Source organism: Equus caballus, chromosome 23 (assembly GCF_041296265.1).
Source record: "Equus caballus isolate H_3958 breed thoroughbred chromosome 23, TB-T2T, whole genome shotgun sequence".
Classification (NCBI taxonomy): Eukaryota; Metazoa; Chordata; class Mammalia; order Perissodactyla; family Equidae; genus Equus; species Equus caballus.
In genome coordinates, this window is record NC_091706.1 from 50,119,914 (window position 1) to 50,144,267 (window position 24,354).

Sequence of the window (24,354 nt, forward strand, 5' to 3'; positions counted from 1 at the left end):
CTGGACTATTGTCCAAATGTTCAGGCTTTTCGGGGTGCTTCCTGAGGGACTGACTTCTTTCTTGCCTTCTCAAAGTGCTGATGGGATCTGCCATACTGTAGATGCCTGGGGCCCTCTGAGAACCAAAAAGAACTGGATGGCTGTTCCAGAAGACCCATGGTACAGCAGACAGAAGCTGGTACAGCTTAGAAGTAGAGGCTCCTCTCAGGGGGAGAGAGAGAAGAGTGGATCATGTATTCATTGTTCCAGCCTTTGGGGGGAGTGCCTGAGGGGCTGGTAAAGAATACTTTACATGCCTCGGGGCCACTGAGAACTAAAAAAGAGCTGGGTGGTATGCTGCTGCTCTAGAGGGCCTGTGGTACAGCAGACAGACACCAGAGGGAGCAAGAGATTATGACTTTGTGGAAAAAGGAAAAAAAAACAAAACAGGAAATTCTCCTAATTAGAAATCTACACACACCAGTATGGAGAAGTCACATCCACAGAAAAGGTTTGGGAGTTGCTAGACTCTCTAGCCAGGCTGATTGGTGAAAGTCTTTCCCCATATAAAGCCAGTCCATAAAGACTAGAAGAGGTAGATGTTTCTTCAAGTGCATGGATAGCAACACAAAGTGACAAGGAACACAAAGAAACAGAATAAAATGATCCAATTGGGGGAACAAAATAAATCTCCAGAAACTGACGCTGAAGAAACAGAGATATATGAATTATCTGACAAAGAATTCAAAATAACCATCGTAAAGATGTTAAATAAGATCAAGAAAATGATGCATGAAGAAATGAGAATTTCAACAAAGAGATAGAAAATGTAAAAAAGAAACAGGAATTTTTGAGCTGAAGTATGCAGTAATTGAACTGAAAATTCACTAGAAGCGTTCAACATCAGACTCGTTCAGGCAGAAGATAGAATCAGTGAAATTGAACACAGGTCATTTGAAATTATCCAGGCAGAGAAGTTAAATGAAAAAAAGAATGGAAAAGAGTAAAGAAACCCTCAGGGACTTATGGGATACTTTAAGCAAACCAGTATATGCATTGTGGGAGTCCCAGAAGAAGAAGAGAAAGGGGCAGAAAGCTTATTTAAAGAAATAATAGCCAAAGGAAAAAACTGCCAACCAAGAATACTTTGTCTGGCATAACTGTCCTTCAGAAATGAAGGAGAGGGGCCCAGCCCTGTGGCTGAGTGGTTAAAGTTCTATGCAGTCTGCTTTAGCAGCCTGGGGTTCATGGGTTCAGATCCTGGGTGTGGACCTACTCCACTCATCAGCCATGCTATGGAGGCATCCCACATACAAAGTAGAGGAAAATTGGCACAGATGTTAACTCAGGGCTAATCTTCCTCAACCAAAGAAAAGGAGGATTGGCAATAGATGTTAGCTTAGGGTGAATCTTCCTCACAAAGAAAAAAAAAAACAAGGAGAGTTAAAGACTTTCCCAGATAAACAAAAGGTGAGGGAGTTCATTACCACTAGACCTGCCTTACAAGAAATGCACAAGGGAGTTCTTCAAGTTGAAACAAAAAGACGCTAAACAGCAACATGAAAACATATGAAAGTATAAAGCTCACTGATAAAGGTAAACACAGACAACTACAGAATATTGTAATACTGTAATAGTGGTGTGTAATCACTTTTAGTGCTGGCATAAAAGTTAAAAATCAAAAGTATAAAAAATAACTATAAAAATATTTTAATGGGTAGACTATAAAAAGATGTAATTTGTGACATCAATAACAAAGTATTTGGGAGGGAGGAGTAAAAGTGTAGAGATGTTCTTATGTGATTGAAGTTAAGTTATCAGCTTAAAGTAGATTGTTATAACAATAAGATGTTTTACATAAGCTCCATGGTAACCACAAAAAATACTTATAGAAGATATACAAAAGAGAATGAGAAAGAAATCAAAGTGTGTCACTACAATAAATTAACAAAATACAAAAGAAAACAGCAAGAGAGGAAAATGGACAAAATAGCTACAAGACAGAGAAAATAAAATGGCAATAGTAAGTCCTTCCCTACCTATAATTACTTTAAATGTAATTGGATTTACATTCACTCCTCAATCAAAAGACAGTGAGTAGCTGAATGGGTTAAAAAAACAAGATCCAACTATATGCTATCTATAAGAGACTCATTTCAGATTTAAGAAGACACATAGGGTGAAAGACAATAGACTTTAAATAAAAACTTGTTACAAGGGATAAAGAAGGACATTATATAATGATAAAAGGGTCAATTTTCCAAGAAGATATAACAATTATAAATATTTATGCACCAAATATCAGCACTCCTAAATACGTAAAGCGGACTTTGACAGAATTGAAGGGAGAAGTAGATGACAAGACAGTAATAATAAGAAACTTTAATACTCCACTTTGATAATGGATAGAACAGCCACAAAATAAGTCTCAAATTCAAGATTATAATCACACAAAGTACTTTTTTGGACCACAATGGACTGAAGCCAGAAATCAGAAGCAGAAGGAAAACTGTAAAACCCACTGATATGTTGAAGTTAAACAACACACTCTTAGACAACCAATGAGTCAAAGAAGAAGTCGCAAAGGAAATTAGAAAATACCTTGAGACAAATGAAAATGAAAACACAACATAATCAAAACTTATGGGATGCAGTTAAAGCAGTGCTAAGAGGGAAGTTTATATACTGTACTATACTCTTAGAAGTTTGTTAAGAAGGTAAATCTCATGTTATGTACTTTATACCACAATGGAAGAAATGCAGATAGTATTTTGATACAAATAAATACCTGTTCATGATAAAATTCTCTTAGTAAACTAGGAATAGTGGAGAATTTTCTTATTCTGTTAAAAAGTATCTGTTAGAGACCTGAAACAATGGTCATACTTAATGGTGGAAGTTAGAAACATTCCTTTTAAAATCAGGAAGAAGACATTTATGCCTGTTATTATTGCTTGTCTTAGATTTTGTACTAGAGGGCCCAGGCAACATACTAAGATAAGAGAAAGAAATGAAAGTTAGAAGTTTTAGAAATAAAGAAACAAAACCATCATTAGTTCAAAACACTATGCTGTCTGCACAGAATCTCAAGACAAATTAATAACAGATTCCAGCAAGGTTGCTGAATATAAAATCAATATGTACTAAGATGATGACATTCATATTCACCAGCAATCAACAGAATATGCAATTAAAAAAAGAAATATTATTTAAATAATAGCAGGAATTCTGTGGTATCCAGGAATGGATGATACATTCCAATTTCAGAGCTGTTAAAATGTGAAAAAGGAATGTCTTAAAATTGCTATATGTTTTTTGGAAATACACATATATGTATTAAAAACATAAAGAAATGGAATGATAAACACCAGAGGTGTTCATGATAGTGATTATTTCTGGTGAGTCAGAGGAGATGGGTTCATGGCCTTCCGCTGTATTGGTAAAATGTTGTGTTTCTTGAGTGATTGATACAAGAGCACTCGTTATATTTTTCTTTATATATCTATTCCATATTTGAAATGTTTCATAAACAGTGAAGAAAGAAACCTTTCAATGCTGTTATCCTAGAGGAAGACTGCTGGAGGTGGAACAAATCTCTGCAGCAAGATAGTCAGTTTGGGGGAGTATCTGATGTATGGTCAGGAGAGGAGCAAGAGGAGAGGATAGGAGAGTGCTATGTTGCAGAAACAAGGAGGGGGAGTTTTTAACAAGAAAGAGGAGTTGGTCAACACTGTCAGATGCCGTAGAAGAATTTAAAACAGGACGGCTGAGAAGAGGTTGTTGGACTTTTCTTAGAAGGCTTTATTAGCAGGACTTTCTTGGTAGCAAGTAAGAAAAACTGAACTCAAACTAATATAAGGAAAAAAACCTCCCCAAATCAAAGGGTGAACTGAAGAGCATAGACTTGGGAAGAGTAGTGATAACTGGAACCAGACGCTAATATCTTCAGTGTTTCCCCTTGTCTCATGTCTCTTCCTCTCAAACCAGCTTTCTCCATGTGGCCATGGATATTGGAGATGTGGTAACCTCCTTGTAGCTTAAACCCCAGAGAAGAAAGAGAGTTCTCTTTCTCATCTTTCAATTTTCCCTTGATTTACATGGTTTATAAATTTCTGGGGCCATAGGGAAAAAATACTTTGTTTATATGTAATTTTTAGTTAGGATTTAGGTTCATTTCATTGTATGTGTATTCTTCATCTTCATGAATAATTGACAGGAAGTTTGAAAGTCAAGCAGGATACCGGGCAGTTTCTGTTCAGCTGATCTGCACATTGCAGTACCTCTAGTGTTCTTGGCTCCCACCCATTTCAGTGCCAATCACTGGGGTGCTTAAAAGTGCCCTTTCCAAAATACATATCTAGGTAGTATGTACTCTTTGAGAACCACTGATATAGGAGAAAAGCAGAGAAGCCAGCTCAATTAAAGTAAAAAGAACTCCAGACTACCCTCTTCCTAAAGATCTATTTCATAAAACTTCACGTAGCACAACTGACTGGGAGATGATTTACTGAGTGACTACTCTCTTAGGTCCAGCCGTGCTACTTGAAAGAATATGGTAAACAGAAGATAATTCTAAATAGAAACTAAAGTGAAGGATGGTAGAAGTTTCTATATGAAATTTTTGTGTTAAAAAAGAGCTTTTCAATGAAACCTATGAGAAATATTTTGAATAATATAGTCTAAGTCTAAGCTTTGTAAATCCTTTTTTCTCCTTTAAAAGAAATTTATACTCTATGCCATGAAGTGATTTTTAAGTAGTTTTCACATACATTAGTTTTTAAGGAAAAAAAATCCTGTTTTAAATAGTATCAGTAATCTTTTATTTTATCAGATCCAAAGACTGAAAAATCTGTTCTTTTAAAGAAATGACGATTTCTTTATCCTCTTTAATCTTACGAAACTTATACAGGGAATAGAGAAAAACATTAGTAAGTCATTTCCCTTGAGAATTTTAGTAGGGTATATTTATAAATATAATCAAAATCATATGAATACTTAGTATTGCTGCTGTTAAATTTGTAATGAGTTGTAGGGTTTTTGAAATTCCCTGACTGGCTTTCATCTAAGCAATGTGTTTGCAGAGCTTAGATGTAGTAGTACAGGAAAGGCATGTGGTTAACTATTGACCCTATCAGTAAAATATTTTAATTTCTAAGTATTAAGATGCTATTCATATTTAGTGTATACTTAAGAAATATATATCATTTTACTAGATTGAATATATAAAGTTGGAGCTAGAAATGACGATCTTGAGACTTTGGGTTTATTACCCAAAAAAGTTGGTAATATTTCATTTAGTGTGATAATGCACTATTCCTATGAATTGATTCCAGTATAATTTAAATAAATTTAATGTTTATACATGCTTTTTATAGGCTTATTAATTGAAGATGCTTTATCTTATAAAAATATGAATTATAGAAATACATTATGGTCTATTATAAATTTTTAGAAGTCAAAAATTATTTTAAGGAATATTGATGGCTTTCTTTTGAAATCTATATAAGAATTAAATATTAAGAGATTGTCTAGACTCCCTTCCATTTAATAACAATATTATATGTGAACATTAGTTTCCTCAGGCCAGTCCACAAAGGCCTTTTTGTGCAATAAAATACAGTGCAATAGGAAGTAATATCACCCCCACCAGAGTGGGAAAATGATCAAATAAAACTATTGAAATCTGTTGCTTAGGAAAACAAAGTTTAATTAGAGGAGAATGAGGCAGTCTTCATCAGACTTCTATAGATATTCTAGAGTTTGATAACCTCTGTTCCTGATAACGCAATTACTGTCTATAACTTTACTTGAAATTTTATGGCAGTTCTTTACTTAGAAACAGATACAGTGTTAATATCACCCTGAAACACCAACTGTTACTTTTCGTGATTTGGCATGTTTCTTTTTTTCTTTTTTCTTTATTGTTGAAGTAGTTTAATTGGGATAGATTCTTTTCCTCCTGCTGCCACACAACTTAAGTAACAAAAAAATATTGACAAAAGGGGTGGAGGAAGAATAGAATTAAAGAGGATATGTGTATAAAGTACATGTGAGGAATAGCTATTTCTATGTTTAATTTGCTGGGGTTAAGCAATAGAAAGTAGAGGAAGGAGGGTGAAGAAGAGGGGTTTAGAAAGACATTGCTTAGTTTCCCCTTTGGGACATTAGATGGCACTGCCATCCTCTCTCATTGCTTTTGGAGAACGGAATCAGAATGGGAATGCATTGCAACTTGATGGTCATTATTAAACATGCCATGTGTAGATCAGATATCTACAGAGGCTGAAACTGAACTTATAATATTACCATATGAACATTGAGAAATTCTTATGGTAGGACGATGAGGAATTATTCTGGAAATAGTTTTGCTTCCAAATATCTGTCTCTCTATTTAGTATTTGGTATGTGACTTTCAAAGGGGCTTTTATTTTACTTTAGTAACTAGAATAGAGGATTTGAAATAATAGCAAAGCTACAGTTGAGCTCTTCTTGCTGTGAGTAAACCAAATATTGATTGCTTTTCCATGAATACTTGAAAGTCAGTTGTATTAGTTAATTTTGCAAATTTCACATGTAATCCATTTTTACCATTCTTTTTCCATAGTTGTTGAGACAGAAGTTTCAGTGATATGGTATAACTTCAGTCCACTTAAAATTCACTAGTTTAGGTTTTCAGATCATTTTGAAACACTATATTGATAGTATCACAGAGATTAATATTTATTATAAATGCCTATAATGTCAAGACTATTAATACAAATTAAAAGATACTTGTCAAATGTTTTCAGTATTTGGGGCTGTTTTGAGAATTAAAAGTACTACTGAACTGTTTTAAACAATTTGAAATAATAGTGTTTATTTTCACTTTGAGAAGTCATATTCAAACATATTTACAAAGTAATTATTTAATTGAGCATTACCTAGAACTTACATTACAAAGAGTAAGGGCATTTGAATTAATTTTACTTCTTTAAATGTTACTGAGAGTACCATATCCCTTATCCGTATGCAGATATCCATATTTCTTTGATAGAACCTAATTTGAACACATCAAGACAGATTGGCATTTTCAGTACCATAAAAAACTGGTTTGTTAATTGCAAATCATATTTAGTATGACCTTATAACAAAGTAGCAGCTTAAGTGTCATGCTTTGTCTCTAATGTGCATACTTGAGCTTGGTTATCTGTATTAGACAACTGCACTTCATGAAAAGAGTTTTTTTCTTGATAGGCAATTAGCAGTAATTAGGAAGATTCGCCTCAATAAGATGTCAACATGCGATTGTTTAAAATAGTTGAATGTCAGTGACTTAAAAAGAAAGTTCTTCTGACACATAGGTATGGCATGTGAAACATGAAATGTTAATTTAACTTTTCTGCTTATTATTCATGCACAATATTATTTTGTCATTCACACACTACACTGACAGAGTGTAAAGGGTGTTAAAATAGTGCTGCTAGAATAAAAAGAGGATTAATCTACCATTGGCCAATTAGCCAAAGGGTACTTAATGGTCTCTAAAGGCTACTGAAGTCTAACTACTAGCAAAAAGCATTGGTAAAAAGTCCTCTATATTACCTTCATTTGCTTGACATTTTGTGAAACATACTGTAGGCTTTTAATAACTGCATTTGTCAGAAAATAGTTTATAAATGAGTGATGTAGCAACTCAGTGTATTTTCCATAAGAAATTTTGTTACATAAATAATTCCAGCTCTGCCTAAGATCTTTGTTCTTGTGTATGTGTGTGTGTGTGTGGTTTTTAATTTTTAATTCTTTTTCTTGAAGCTCTCAAGTATCATCACAAAGGAAAACTCATGTTTTAAATTTAAAACACTTGTTATTCACTTTAAAGAGTTATTAATTTGTACTGTTTATCTTTGTAGATAAGTACTTGTACTGAAAATATTCTGCTAGTGATCTAGAAACCCAGGTAATTTTCTTTTTTAACTCATATAATGTTTTAATTAAATGACTGTGCTTTTGGACAGTCATTGGAGAACAGGTAGAATTTTATTTCTTTCAGTTTTATTCCTTGTAAAAGAATAATATTCCCAATGAAAGAGTATTGACTCTATTCACAAGAAGGAGAAATATCATTAAGATCATGGTGACTTTCTAGGAGGTTCTTGCCTATAGAATTTACATGGATATTGTTCAACTAGAATTTTATTTCCAGTCTTTTTTCTTTAATTCTGGTATCAAAATTCTCTCATAATTTTTTAAGATCACAATAATAAGATATTAGAATTTCTGCTTCTGCTTAAGTGTGAACCAGAATAATCTGATTGTGAGATATAAATGAACTTATTTATGTATTCAACATGAAATACCTTCATTCAGTACTATCAGTTCTATGCAGAATTTAAGATTAAAAGTTTTAGTGAAGTAATTGGAAACAGACTATTCTCATTTAATGATTACTTTTCCCTACTTTGACTGTGATGGCCTTTGGGTTTCAGAAGGAAGAGGAAAAATCAGAGACTCCGCTATTGTTATAAATGGGAGCTAACTCTTGCTTTTTCCTCTGGTTACTGATTGACCTTTCCCAACATTTCACATCTAACCTTTGTCTCAGCATGCACTGGAAAGAATCCTTCTGCAACCATCTATTTCCTCCATAGGCTTTCTAGAAACTCTGCTTCTGTGACCTTGATATTCAACCTCATGTTTAGCTGGATTTTCTAGAATTTCCATGTGTCTGCTTTTCAGATCCCACTATCCCAACTAAAAACATTTTCCAAATTTTTTAAACGGTTTATTATTTCAAGTTTCTAATCCAGTATTGAAAACATATGGGGAGAACTAAGCAGTGTCTTTTAGTCTATGGGGTGGTTACTCTTCAGAATAAGATGTTACGTCAGAATTGGTCTCTTATTAGAGGTGAGGAGCTATACCACATCCTATTCCTTTCCCTTGGAGCACTGCCCCTAAACTAAGTGAATACTCAAAAGCATTTTCTTTACATGTGTCACAATGTCGATTGAATAGGCAGATGTTGAATATTTTATTCTTTGGAGACATCAATATCAGAGAGTATATAAAAATATATTGTTTAGGGGGTGATTAGGGAAATGATTCTTTTAGATTTGATTTTTTTTCTAAGCCCTTTACTTCTTTTCACTTGGGCTGTAGAATATTTTCCATGGGCCCTGTTTTATTTTTCTGATAATTCATTCTTGAACATTAAAATGTTGACTGAGGCTCCCTCCTGGAAAGGAGGTCCTCGATCTCCTCTGGACTGCACTCAGTTTACTCACCAGTGTTCTGGCAGATACTGTCTCTAGAGTAGAAGTTGGAAAGCAGGGTGGTTGTAGATCTAGCCATTGCCTTGACTGTTCTAGCTTCTAGGAAACATTTAACAAAGCAAGACAGGAGGAATACATGGAAGGAAACTGGCTGTAACCAGCATTTACAGACAGATTTTGAAGGCAGCAGCAGTTCCCTCGGTTCTGTTTTGTTTCTTCATAGCACTTGGTTGGTTATGTGCTGTCGACTCGACTCCAACTCCTGGCAACCCTCTGAATGAGTGATGTCCACAATGTCCTGTCCTCAGCAGCCCTACTCAGCTCCTGTAGACTCATGCCTATGGCTTCCTCTATGGAGTCAATCCATCTCATATTTGGTCTTCCTCTTTTCTTACTGCCTTCTACTTTTCCCAGCATTTTTGTCTTTTCCAAAGAATCCTACCTTCTCATGATGTGCCCAAAGTAGGGCAGCCTCAGTGTTATCAGTTTTGCCTCCAGAAATAATTCAGACTTAATTTGCTCTAGGACCCACTTGTTTGTCTTTCTGACAGTCCAGGTGTCCATAGAGCTCTCCTCCAACACCATATTTCAAATGAACCAATTTGTTTTCCTTTCAGCCTTCTGCACTGTCCAGCTTTCACACGCATCCACAGTAATTGGGAAGATGAGGGTGTGGATAATCTTGGCCCTAGTCTCTAATGATACCTCCTTACACTTGATGATCTTTCCTAATCCTTCCATTGCTGCCCTTCTGAGTCTCAGTCCTCTCTTGATTTCTTGGCTGCAGTCTCAATTTAAAGTGATGACTGCACCAAGGTAAACAAAATCTTTAACAATTTCAGTGTCTTCATTGTCTGTGTTAAAGTTGTGTAGTTCTTTGGTAGGCATAATTTTTGTCTTCTTGGTTTTCAAATGCAGTCCTGCTTTTGCACTTTCTTTCACTCTTGTCAGAAGTTGTTTCAAGTCATTGCTGCTTTCTGCCAGTAAGATGGTGTCATCTTCATATCTTAGATTGTTGATATTTCTTCCACCAATTGTCATAGCACTTATTGTAGTTTATTGTTATATATTTCTAGAGTAGTGGCTACCTAAAGGCAAGGATTATAACTTTTTATTTTATCATTGAAAACAGAGCTGGTGCAGTGGTACTACAGTAGCACTTATTTGCATTTCCCTGATGATTGGTGATGTTGAATATCTTTTCATGTGCTATTGGCCATCTGTATATCTTCTTTGGAAAAGTGTCTGTTGACATTCTCTGCCCATTTTTTAATCAAGTTGTTTTTTTGTTCTTGTTGAATTGTGTGAATTCTTAATATATGTTAGAGATTATAAACAAAAAGAATGAATAACAGATATTGAGTCAGTTTCTGAATCTAGAGATTCCCTATCAAAATCTTCCAGAAAATGGAAAGTTGGGGAGCAGAATAAAAGAAATTTATGAACGAACTCCCATGTAAGAGAACAAGGGAAAGTCCATGACGAGATGCTTATTTACCTGTTCATGGGATTCCACAGTTACTGTTGAGAGCAACAAAAGGAAGCTTCTGACCAGAGGCTTTTTGCTTGACAATTAAACTACAAAATGCAGGTCTAGTAGAGGTAATTTATGTTTTTAGCTTAGAAAATGGAACTATATATATTTTTTATTGAAGTCTTAATAGTTTATAACATTGTAAAATTTCAGTTGTACATTATTATTTGCCAGTTACCATAGAAATGGGTCCCTTTACCCCTTATGCCCACCCCCCCAACCTCTTTGCCCTCTGGTAATCTCTAAACTATTCTCTTTGTTCATGTGTTAGTTTATTTTCCACATATGAGTGAAATCATATGGTGTTTCTATTTCTCTGTCTGGCTTATTCACTCAACATAATACCCTCAAGGTATATCCGTGTTGTTGCAAATGGGACGATTTTGTCCTTTTTGTGGCAGAGTGGTATTCCATTGTGTATATATGTGTGTGTGTGTGTGTGTGTGTGTGTGTATACTTCTTTATCCAGTCATCAATCGATGGGCACTTGGGTTGCTTCCACTTCTTGGCTATTGTGAATAATGCTGCAGTGAACATAGTGGTGAATAAGTCTCTTTGAATTGTTGATTTCAAGTTCTTTGGGTATATAGCCAGTAGTGGGATAGCTGGGTCATATGGTATTTCTAATTTTAATTTTTTGAGGAATCTCCATACTGTTTTCTATAGAGGCTGTACCAGTTTGCATTCTCACCAGCAGTGTTAAAGATTCCCTTGATTCCCTTGATTCCCTTTTCTTCACATCCTCTCCAACGTTTGTTAATTTTTTGTCTTGGTGATTCTAGCCATTCTAACAGGTGTAAGGTGATATCTTAGTGTAGCTTTTATTTGCATTTCCCTGATGATGAGTGATATTGAACATCTTTTCATGTGCCTATTGGCCATCTGTATATCTTCTTTGGAAAAATGTCTGTTCATATCCTCTGTCTATTTTTTGATCAAGTTGTTTTTTTGTTGTTGAATTGTGTGAGTTCTTTATATATTTTGGAGATTAACCCCTTGTCGGATATATGATTTGCAAATATTTTCTCCCAATTGGTGGGTTGTCTTTTCATTTTGTTCCTGATTTCCTTTGCCTTACAGAAGCTCTTTAGTCTCATGAAGTCCCACTTGTTTATTTTCCCTTTTGTTTCCCTTGTCCAAGTAGACATAGTATTCTAAAAGATCCTTCTAAAGCTGATGTCGAAGAGTGTACTGCCTATATTTTCTTCTAGGAGTTTTATGGTTCCAGGTCTTGCCTTCAAGTCTTTGATCCATTTTTAGTTAATTTTTGTGTGTGGTGAAAGATAATGGTCTACTTTCATTCTTTTGCATGTGGCTGTCCAGTTTTCCCAACACCATTTATTGGAGAGTTTTCCTTTCTCCATTGTATGTTCTTGGCTCCTTTTTTGAAGAGTAGCTGTCCGTAGATGTTTGGCTTTATTTCTGGGCTTTCAATTTTATTCCATTAATCTGTGTATCTGTTTTTGTACCAATACCATGCTGTTTTGATTATTATAGCTTTGTAGTATATTTTGAAGTCAGGGATTGTGATGCCTCCAGCTTTGTTATTTTTCTCAGGATTGCTTGAGCTATTCAGGGTCTTTTGTTGCCCCATATGAATTTTAGGATTCTTTGTTCTATTTCCATGAGGAATGTCATTGGTATTCTGATTGGGATTGCATTGAATCTTCAGATTGCTTTAGGTAGTATGGACATTTTAACTATATTGATTTGTCCAATCCATGTGCATGGAATATCTTTCCATTTCTTTAGGTCATCATCAATTTCCTTCAATAAAGCCTTACGAAAGACTAGTTTTCAATGTGTAGGTCTTTCACTTCCTTGGTTAAATTTATTCCTAGGTATTTTATTTGTGATATTTTTGTTGTGATTGTAAATGGAATTATATTATTGACTTCTCTTTGTGTTTGTTCATTATTAGAGTATAGAAATGCAAGTGATTTTTCTAAGTTGATTTTGTACCCTGCAACTTTGCTGTAGTTGTTGATTATTTCTAATGGTTTTCTGATTGATTCTTTATGGTTTTCTATATACAAAATCATGTCATCTGCTAACACCAAGAGTTTCACTTCTTCATTGCCTATTTGGATTCCTTTTCTTTCTTTTTCTTGCCTAATTGCTCTGGCCAAAACTTCCAGTAGTATGTTGAATAAGAGTGGCAAGAGTGGACACCCTTGTCTTGTTCCTATTCTCAGAGGGATGGCTTTTCGTTTTTCTCTGTTGCATACAATGTTGGCTGTGGGTTTGTCACATATGTCCTTTATGATGTTGAGTTACTTTCCTTCTATATACATTTTGTTTGGAGTTTTTATTGTAAATTGATGTTGAATCTTGTCAAATGCTTTCTCTGCATCTATTGAGGTGATCATATGGTTTTTATTCCTCATTTTGTTAATGTGGTGTATCACATTGATTGAACCATCCCTGTGTCCTTGGTATAAATCCTACTTGATCATGATGTATGATCTTTTTGATGTATTGCCTTATTAGAGTTGCCAATATTTTGTTGAGGATTTTTGCATCTGTGTTCATCAGTGATATTGGCCTGTAATTTTCCTTCTTCGTGTTGTCCTTGTTTGGCTTTGGGATCAGGGTGATGTTAGCCTCATAAAATGTGTTAGGAAGCATTCCATCTTCCTCAGCTGTTTGGAATAGTTTGAGAAGGTTAAGTATTAAATCTTCTTTGAATGTTTGATAGAATTCTCCAGAGAAGCCATCTGGTCCTGGACTCTTATTTTTTGGGAGGTTTTTGATTACTGTTTCAATCTCTTTATTTGTGATTGATCTATTCAGATTTTTTATTTCTTCTTGATTCCATTTTGAGATGTTGTATGAAGCTAAGAATTTATCCATTTCTTCTAAGTTATCCAATTTGTTGGCATATAGATTTTCATACTATTCTCTTATAATCCTTTGTGTTTCTGTGCTGTCCATTGTAATTTCTCCTCTTTCATTTCTCATTTTATTCATTTGAGTCTTCTCTATTTTTTTCTTAGTGACTCTGGCTAAAGGTTTGTCAATTTTTTTTTATCTTCTCAAAGAACCAGCTCCTTGTTTCATTGATGCTTTCTACTATCTTTTTTGTTTCAATTTCCTTTATTTCTGCTTTAATTTTTATTTCCCTCCTTCTGCTGACTTTGGGCTTTGTTTGTTCTTCTTTTTCTAATTCTGCTAGTTGTAGTTTAAGATTGCTTATTTGAAATTTTTCTTGTTTGTTAAGGTGGGCCTGTATTGCTGCAAATTTCCCTCTTAGGACCATTTTTGCTTCATCCCATATGATTTGGTATTGTGTATTTTCATTTTTATTTGTCTACAGATATTTTTTGATTTCTCCTCTAATTTCTTCAATGACCCATTGGTTCTTTGGTAGCATATTGTTTCGTCTCCACGTATTTGTCACTTTCCCAGCTTTTTTCTTGTAATTTATAGTTTCATAGCGTTATGGTCGGAAAAGATGCTTGATATGATTTCAACCTTCTTAAATCTATTGAGGCTTGCCTTGTTTCCCTCATACAGTCTATCCTTGAGAATGTTCCATGTGCACTTGAGAAGAATGCGTATTCTGCTGTTTTGGAATGGAGTGTGCCATATATATCTGTTAAGTCCGTCTGCTCTAGTTTTTCATTTATATCCACTATTTCCTTGTCAACTTTCTGTCTGGATGATCTATCCATTGATGTAAGTGGGCTGATAAGGTCCCCTACTATTATTGTGTTGTTGTTAATATCTCCTTTTAGTTTTGTTAGTAGTTGCTTTATGTACTTTGGTGTTCCTGTTTTGGGTGCATGTGTATTTATAAGTGTTATATCTTCTTGTCGGAGTGTCCCTTTTATGATTATATGCTGCCCCTCTTTGTCTCTCATTGCCTGTTTTATCTTGAAGTCTACTTTGTCTGATATAAGTATGACGACACCTGCTTTCTTGTTTGCTATTAGCTTGGAGTTTTGTCTTCCATCCCTTCACTCTGAGCCTGTTTTTGTCTTTTGAGCTGAGATGTGTTTCCTGGAGGCAGCTTGTTATTGGGTCCTGTTTTTTAATCCATCCCACTACTCTGTGTCTTTTGATTGGAGAATTCAATCCATTTACATTTAGAGTGACTATTGATACACGAGGGCTTAATGCTGCCATTTTATCACTTGTTTTCTGGTTGTCCTGTATTTCCCTTGTTTCTCGTCCTCTGTATTTCAGACGACCAATTCAGTTCTGTTTTCTCTTTATTTATCATTTGTGTCTCTTTTCTGATTATTTTTTTAGTGGTTACCATGAGGTTTGTATTAAAAATCTTGTAAATAATATAGTCCATTTTCTGATAGCCTCTTATTTCCTTAGTCTAATCTGACTCCATCCCTTTCCTCTTCCTCTTCTAAGTTGTAGTTCTCACAACTTATTCCATCTTGTGTTGTGAGTTTGTGTTTAACATGATGCGATTATATTTATTTTTGATGTTTTCCTTCTCTTTATCTTTAATGTTATAATTTTTTGCTAACCTGTTCCCATAGAGAGCTGCAATTTTCTGATTTTGTCTGCCTATTTGTCTCCTTGCTCGAGGCTTTGTAAACCCTTTCTTTTTTTTTTTCACGTGTGAGCGCCATCCTGATCAATTCTTGTGGGCTGGGGGGTCTTGTGTCTTGTGGTGATGAACTCCTGCAGCTTTTGTTTATCTGGGAAAGTTTTTATTTCTCCATCATATCCAAAGGATATTTTCACTGGATAGAGTATTCTTGGCTGAAAATTTTTGTCTTTCAGAATTTTGAATATATTGTTCCACTCTCTCCCAGCCTGTAAAGTTTCTGCTGAGAAATCTGCTGAAGGCCTGATAGGGGTTCCTTGTAAGTTATTTTCTTCTGCCTTGCTGCCCTTAATATTTTTTCTTTCTTTTTGACTTTTGCCAGTTTTACTACTCTATACCTTGGAGAAGGTCTTTTTACATTGATATAATTAGGAGTTATATTAGCTTCTTTTACTTGTATTTCTAGCTCCTTCTCCATGTTTGGGAAGTTCTCAGCTATTATTTCTTTAAACAAGCTTTCTGCTCCATTCTCCCTTTCTTCTCCCTCTGGAATACCTATTATCCTTATGTTACATTTCCTAATTGAGTTGGATATTTCTTGGAGAATTTCTTCATTTCTTTTTAGTCTTAGTTCTCGTTCCTCCTTCATCTGAAGTATTTCTATATTTATGTCCTCTAGACTGCTAATTCTATCCTCCATAACATCAGCTCTGTTATTCAGGTAGTCCAGATTTTTCTTTATCTCATTCATTGTGTTTTTTGTCTCCAACATATCTGATTGGTTTTTCTTTATAGTTTCAGTCTCTTTTGTGAACAATTCCCTCTGTTCATTAATTTTATTCTTCGTTTCATTCAACTGTCTATCTGTGTTTTCTTGTAAGTTCTTGAGGTTTTTTATGATAGCTATTTTGAATTCTCTGTCATTTATATTGTAAAGTTCTGTGCCTTCTGGGTTGGTTTCTGGGTGCTTGTCATTTTCCTTCTCATCTGGAGTATTAATATATTTCTTCATACTATTTGATGGCATGGACTTGTGCCATTGCATAGTGGTAGTTTCTGGTTGCAGCTTCCACCTACCGCCACTTGTGGAGGTTGATCAGGAGCTGTGTATTCTGAGCCCACTGCACTCGCTGGCATCTATGCCTGTCCTTAGAATCTAAGCTGACAGGTCCTGTCTGTAATTTCCAGTTTGCTCACTCATAGCTGCTGCTTTTCGAATGTATGCATAGGTGCTCTGGCTGACCGGCTGAGCTTGAGTGCTGGGCGGAGGCAGGAGTGCTTTCTTTCATGTGCACGATCCCGGGGGCATTCTCACTCTGCCCTCACTATCTGCCCTCCTGGCGTGCTCGCTTGATGAAGACACCCCCACCATAGCTTAGCCACCTCTGCATGGAACTTTCCCATGGGCTGTGAGGGAACTTGGAGAGTGAATGTGTTCTACTGGGAGCCAGCCCTCCTGCCTCAATTCTCAGAGCTGCACATAGTCCCATGCCCTGGGTCGCTGCCATAGGGGGAGGGAGAGGAAATCCCCTTACCTCCTTCCATTTCCTCCTGGGTGATCCAGAGCCTCCACCTTCAGGCGTATGGCTGTGTGGATCTCTCAGATGTCTTTTGTGTTGTGTGAGTGTCCTCTATTCATTTGTGAATGTCCTTTTCATTGTATCTTAGGGAGGAGAGTCTGAAAGAACAGCTCACTCCATCATGATGCTGACGTCACTTGTGTAATAATACTTTTTAAGCAATTGAAGAAATAAAATTAACACAAAACTATGGATAAGGAAAAGAAAGTTAAACCAGAATGAAGATATTATATAGACTATACACTATGGGGTTTGGGATACTTGCTTAAGATGGGGCACGGTGGTAATAGGGAACAAGGGATAGTTTTAAGAAAGGGGACGAGTTTTTAAAAATTGGGACTCATATTAGTTTTCCATGCTACATAACAAATTACCACAAATCTACCAGCTTAGAAACAACATATACACATATCACTTCACAGTTTCCATGGGTCAGGAGTCTGGCACATCTTAGTGGGGCCCCCTGCTCAGAGTATCACAAGGCTGCAATTAGTGTGTCAGCCAGGCTGCCTTCCTTTCTGGAGCTCAGGCTTTCCTTCCAAGTTCATGTTTTGTTGGAAAAATTCAGTTCCTTGTGGTTGTAGGACTGAGGTCCCTGTTTTTTGGCCCACTGCTGGTCAAGGACCATTCTCAGCACTTGAGGCCTTCCTTAGGTCCTTACCTTATAGCTCCCTCCATAGTACTCTCATAACATGGCAACTTACTTCTTCAATGCCAGCAGGAGAATCTCTTTGACCTCAGAAGGGGCCCTGGCCTTGTTTTACAGGGCTCACCTGATTAGGTCAGGATCAACCAGGACAATCATGCTTTTGATTAATTCAAAGTCATGTGATTTGGGACCATAATTTACATCTACAGAATCCCTTTTGCATATAACATAATGTGAATAATGTAATCATGGGAGTGATAGCCCATTATATTCATGATCCCACTCACCTACCAGAGGAGAGTATTATACAAGGGCATAGGTCATTGGGCATCATCTGACAATTCTGCCTACCACAGTGCTCATTATTGAAGAATGAATTCTCCAATATATTCTTGTTTCTTCTTACAGTTGCTTAGAGGTTTCTTTTCTTTTCAGAGACTTATATGTTCTCTCTCCTCAATGCTATATATTTAAATAAATAATTAATAGCTAGTGAAATATTAAACTTTTATAGTGTTAAGTTCTATTTTATAACCTTTGGTTAGAATAATTGACTACACATCAATCAATACAAATCTCAGTATTTATTCTCATTGAAGTCAACTTTTAAATTGAAATAGACTTTTAAAAGATTGTGGGGGGATCGCACTGCTGGAGATGTAAAGAGTCAGAGTAACACATCTGCCTTCAATAAGCTTGTAGCATAATAGAGAATCCTAAATTGAGATCAAACAAATACTCTCACTTAAGGTAAAATAAGGTTTCTATCATGAGAGAAATTATAGGATTATTATATGTGTATGTGTGTGTGTGTACCAAAGTTTTTGTTAATCCAGGTCCTCAGCCCTTTAAGACACTTCTCAGACTCTATATGGTAGCATTTACCACAAGACAATGATGCTAACAATAATGCTGTAAATTTAAAACTTACCAAGTACTATCATAGAATTTGTTTTTAAATCTGCACTCAAAATTACCTTTGCTAGGTAGGCAAGCATCATCTCTGTTTTTAAATGAGGAAACAAAGTCAAGGGCTTGTTCAGCATCATTCAGCTGGTAAGCAGTAGATCCAAAACTAGAATCCAGAAATTATGACTCTTCTATTTGTTTTATTATTATTTGTGGTTTTAATATAATATGACTTACTATTTTTAAATCTTTGATTAGAGATGGAAAGGTAATAATATAGAAATAGAAATCATCCTTCTAATAAAAAAGAAAAATAACAATTTTAAGAGTAATCTTTATTGGTAGATTTTATAGCACAATCTCTTTCTATCAAGGTCACCACAAAAGTGACCTCATATGCCACACCAAATGTAAACAAAAGAAAGTTATTTATGCTTCTTGTCTTATCTATAGTATTTCTCAAATAAGAAATAGATTGTTTAAACTGAGAGAAGTTAGTAATAGAGCTGTAATTATTTGTCCAAAATTCTAAGGGATAATCAAAGTATTCCAAACTGATGGAATATATGATTTGCCTATTTCTTCTATTTTGACAGGTGCTCTGGTAGCATTTCTACACATATATAACTGATATTAGAAATATGATTTAAAGATTGTACATTTTAAATATTTTTAAATCAAAACATGATTTGTATTTTAATAAATTACAAGTCATTTGGTTTACTGTCTCCGTAATTTCAGTGTTTCTTCATTTAATACATTTTATATTGTTAAATTGAAATTAAAATCTACATATACTTGTTTTTTAGAGAAATATGTTTATTGGCTTGGTCTTTCCTCAATGAAGAATATATTATAGTGTCAAGTTCTGCCACTGGGAAGGGATAGACAGAAATCTAATGGCGTACAAGTTTAACAAATGAGGGAAGCCACTGGAGCTGTTCAAGGAAGAAAAGAGCCTCCTCGAAGTTTTTTCTTTTTTGTTTCCTAAGATTCCATCTAGACTTGTAGCCATGAGTTATGTCTTACCAAATCAAAATCTCAAAAAGTCTAATTTAGATACAGTGTTAACTTCAAGATTGATAAATACTCCAGTGCCCACTACTTCAGTAAAAGCTAATATTATTACATTGCTAATAAAAGTGTTTTTTAATTTATATGGTGATAATCCAATAGAAAGTTTATAAACACAGGCTGAAATCAATGTGTCTTTATAGCACCATCCTTGCTACAAATAGGGAGTCTTGAAGTTTTGAAACCTTTCTTTTGGTTCTCACTATACAGAAGGCTTTGTTTTTAGATATTGTGGAGAATATATAAGTAAACAAAGGCAGAGTCTCTCTCGGGATTTACTAGGGTTCGTGGTTGAGAAACAGGCACAGTGCTCTGGAAGCTAAGAGAATGGAGAAGCTACTTTGTTGAAGAAAAAGAGAAGAAAGAACAGAGATGGCTTCTTAAGGAGAAAATGCTAAGTTGCTCTTTAAGCATGAGAAATTTCAGCAGAAGGAAACACCATGTCTAGATGCATCAGTGTAGAGATGGAAGACAGGTTTGGGGAAGGGCAGGCAAGTTGGACTTCAAGTGATGTCCGACTGAAACACAAATAGAAGCTAAATCTTAGAGAGCCTTATTCTGACCACAAACACCTGAGCTTTATTTTGTTGGGCTGAGGAACCCCAGAACGGTTTGAATAAGGGAGTGATAGGTCAGTGTTGTTTTAGGAAGTTGTATAAAAGATTATTTGAAGGCAGGGAAAGGTTGTGGGGAGGGGAAGGGTTACTGCCGAAGTCTTAGTGGGATAATGAGTCTTCATTAGGAAGGTGGCAGAAGGGAATGGATATGAGAAACGTGTTACCTAATTTACAGAACCTGACAATTGATGGGACATAGAGAATTCATAAACAAAGAGGGAGATAGATTCAAGCCTGGATGATAACCAGGAAGATTTTCAGGTTTGGGGAAACTGTGAGTTTGCTTTTAGATACTAATTATTAAGTACCTTTGGGACAATTCATGAATGAATATTTCCTGAAAATGTATAGAACCATGCTTTTAGATCGTAAGTTAAAATATAGCCAAAGGAATAAGTTTTTTCACCAAAACATACTTTTTTATTTGACAAAAACATAGTTTAATCTCAAATATGTCAAGCCCTAGTTTTGAATCTGTGATCTAAAATATTCATATTTAACAGTATACACAAGTATACACAAATACATATGTAACAAAGATTTATTGGTATAAATTCCAGGAGTTGTGTTTAAATATAGTGTTAATGCTTAACTTATTATGTCTCATATTTATACCGCTGTACATGTTAGCTACATCTTTTGCTGTTTTAATTAGAGTTCTTAACAAAGAAAGATTATTTTACCCCTCTGAGAGATTTCACTACCATTTTGTCTAATTGTTCCTTATGTTAAACTACCACAGTATAAGCTTCTTTGGAATAATAAAATAGTAGTGCGGTTATCCTCTTAAGGACTTCTAAGTTGTTGTATCATTACAGCCTGGTGGCATTCTGCTGACTGCAGATTGGTGAGCGAGAAGGGCTAACATTAACTGTTTCATAAAAATATTACCAGTATGCCATTTAGTAAAATGTTTGTGTTATTAAAAATTCAAATGTAAAAGGTTTAGTGCAATCTACCTCAACATTACAAAGAGGACTTGTCAACTATCAATCACGTGCAGAAGACTGAGCAAATTTGTTTGTACGCTATTTATTTGAACTAAATCTCTAATAAGCCTCTTCTACTAATTGGACTTAACATTTATGTTGCTAAATGAGAAGCATTTTGGCTGCTATATAGGGTGGTAAGACCTACCCAGTGGAATAAACAACTAACATCTGTTATCCCATCCTGCTCCAGCTTAGCTTTTACCAGTTAAGTACATCAGCCCTGAAGTCAAGGTTATCAAATATGTGAATCACTGGCTCACCCATGTATATGCGAAGGCAAAGAAATAGCACATCATGAGTAAAGACCAGACAACGAAAAGATAGCAATTTCAGCTGGTCTCTTTTGTTTTAACCTCTACAAGTCCCAAAACCTTAAGCAAAAACTGGTAGAAATAATAATTTTTGTGAAGTTTTTACAGTAACTAGTCTTATAATTAATTTCTTTTCTTTAGTATTTTCCTACCTGTAGAATTTTGAATGCTGACAATTATTAGATTAAATGCAATTACTTTTATAATATATTTGTGTTTATTTTATTTAAAAAAAAAAGAAACTAAATTTGGATTTGGCTGCGCTTCGGAAAGAAAAAGAAGATTTACTGAAGAAATTAGAGTCCTCATCTGAAATCACAAGTTTGACAGAAGAAGTTTCCCAGGTAACAGTTCCACGGATGCAAGTTACATCACTTGGTACTTCAAGGAGCATGGACTTGGAAATGAAGCAATTGCAGTGTAAACTAAAGGTGATTATAAATTTTATTAAAGATGAAAACACATTTAAGTCAATGAATCCTTAAAGACAAGTTTGTATGAATTCTAATTTAATTCTATAACAAAGGTAAATTATAGTATAAATAATCCAAAGTTATTAATACTACATTTAACCTCATCGTTCTATTTTAGCCTGGTAGATTCTTACCTAGTAACTTATAATACTGTTCTCCGAAAAATTGACAAGACACCATATATCCTAATTTAGGAGATGATGGAAACTGGCCGTTGTCATTCTATTCCACTATTCAAGTCCTGTCTGCCCCCCATTCCTCCCTCCACTGAACAGATTCCTTTCAAACATGTAATGTATTAACATAAATAGAATTGCTTCCCTCTGCACACTTGCTGTTATTTTAATTTGGTGGTTGTTGGTTGGAGATGGGGAGGAAGGAGGGAAGTTGGGGGAGGGAGAAGAAACACAAAGGTGAGTTGGTTCAATAGATTTCAGAAAGTTAAAACTGAGAGTAAGAATAAAAAGCAAGATTTCTTTTGTTTGTAAAGAATTGTATCTAAGTTCAGGTGAAGCTGTCAACAACTTAAAAGTAAGGGTGATCTTAGTTTAAATAGAATTATCTTGTAAGAAATAGGATTTGTGAGTTTTAATCGGAAGGTTCATTTTTATGCTAGGTAAAAAAAAAGCGTTTATCCCTCCTATACTTAATTATTTTCTTTGGTGGGGATTGCTAGCTTGAAGCTAAAAGGACAGTGTATATGGGACCATATCTATGGTGAGAGTCACTAGGAAGAAAATTCTGGTTGGAAATGCACAGAATACTTCAGGAATGGAATAATTGACTGTTAAGAGGGTATTCGACTATTGAATTGGCAAATACACTCAGTTGTTTTCAATTCACAATATTATATGTGCACTCGCCAATAATAATATTTTTAAATGAAAGATTACTAATAGGATAAACTAGGATAAAGTTTAAAGTAAATTAGTGAATCATTGCTTGAAAATATTTTGCTTTATCCACTGGCATTAATTTAGATACTTCTTAAATACCGTCTTCATCAGACAGTTTTTATGTGCAGAACTTGCCTCAACTACTACATTTTATAAGTTTAAATACCTTGCGTAATAGAAATGTGAGAAAAAATAGTTGTGCAACTTTGGGGGCATGTGTATTCTCTTAAAATGTGTTTCTGTCTCTGAAAAAGTGGAATAAAATGAATATTTTGTTCTCGTATCGTTCATAAGTTGAAGATTTTGTGTTTAGATTTCTATACAAAGGATGCAATCATTGAGATATTCTTTGACCCCGTCTACTACAGGGACTTTTATCCACACTTTTGTGATTCTTCTTTAAGTCTTCACAATCCTAACACCACTTTAGTTTTCACCAAGATAAAATAGAATGTTAGATCCAGTAATGTCTAATCTGACTTCAAAAAAATTTTAAATTGTTGCTAGTTTTAAATTGATTTATATTTTGCTTATTTGATTTTACTTGCTGCTAATGCTCTAACATAATTTTTGGTAATAATAGGCCCATATGAATATCTGTGAGTATTTGCATTGTGGTGTCCCATGGTATAAGTTTTTACCCATATATAAATCTCTGTCTTGCTTTGGAGGAATGTGTGGGTCACAGAGTTGAGACTAAGGGAGTGCCTAAAGCAGTTCAGATCACACTTGATGTAAGTTTGGAGTGACGTTGTCCATATCTAGCCTAGAGTCCTGTAACACTAACCAGGCTGCATAGGGACCAAAGGGTAAATCTTTACTTTTGTCTTATTTCATGTTTTAATATGGAAATTTCCTAGAAGACCAGGTACTTTTAAGTACATAATACTCTCTTCTACTACAAATTTCTGTTTTGATATTGTGTTAGTTTGCTAGGGCTGCCATACCAAAATACCACAGAGTGAGTAGCTTAATATGACAGAAATTTATTTTCTCATAGTTCTGGAGGCTGGAAGTCCAAGATCAAGATATCAACAGGTTTGGTTTCCTCTGAGGCCTCTCTCTTTGGCTTGTGGATACCCACCTTACTGCTGTGTCGTCACAATCTGTGATTGTCCCTCAATCTGTGTGGTCTGTGTCTAACCTCCTCTTGTTAGGAGGACACCGGTCATATCGGTTAAGGCCTGCCCGTATGACCTCATTTCCCCTAATTACCTCTATCTCCAAATAAGTCACATGTTGAGTTACTAGGGGTTAGGACTTCAATACATGAATTTTGAGGGGACATATTTTAGCCCGTAACAGATATCAAATTGCTAACCATGATTTTCTAAGAAGTAGCTTATTTTCTGGTTGATGTTTTTATGCTTATTTGAGAAAAACTGGTTAGATTTGAATCTATTAAAGATCTACATGCATCTTTCTTATTTTATCCAATTAATATTAGACTTTTCTATGTAAATTCTTAGTATACTTCTCAGATGTGTGTGGGTCATTCAGTATCACTAGAGTGCTCATGTACCTTTTCCATATCTTCATCTTTACCCATATTAGATGTGTTTCCTCAAGGTACCAAAGT

At 35.1% G+C, this 24,354-nt stretch overlaps 1 protein-coding gene across 6 annotated transcripts in view; it reads left to right on the top strand.

The window, feature by feature from the left end:
• CNTLN (centlein) overlaps positions 1 to 24,354 on the top strand; it is a 321,096-nt gene that overhangs the window by 237,755 nt on the left and 58,987 nt on the right. For all 6 annotated transcript variants that reach the window (XR_011431201.1, XM_070248231.1, XM_070248227.1 and 3 more), the window contains one exon: positions 21,646 to 21,837. Coding sequence is in view for 5 of the 6 variants with exons in the window: in XM_070248231.1 (XP_070104332.1) it covers positions 21,646 to 21,837 (192 nt within the window). In the remaining variant the exon portion in view is untranslated. The remainder of the gene's footprint in view (positions 1 to 21,645; positions 21,838 to 24,354) is intronic.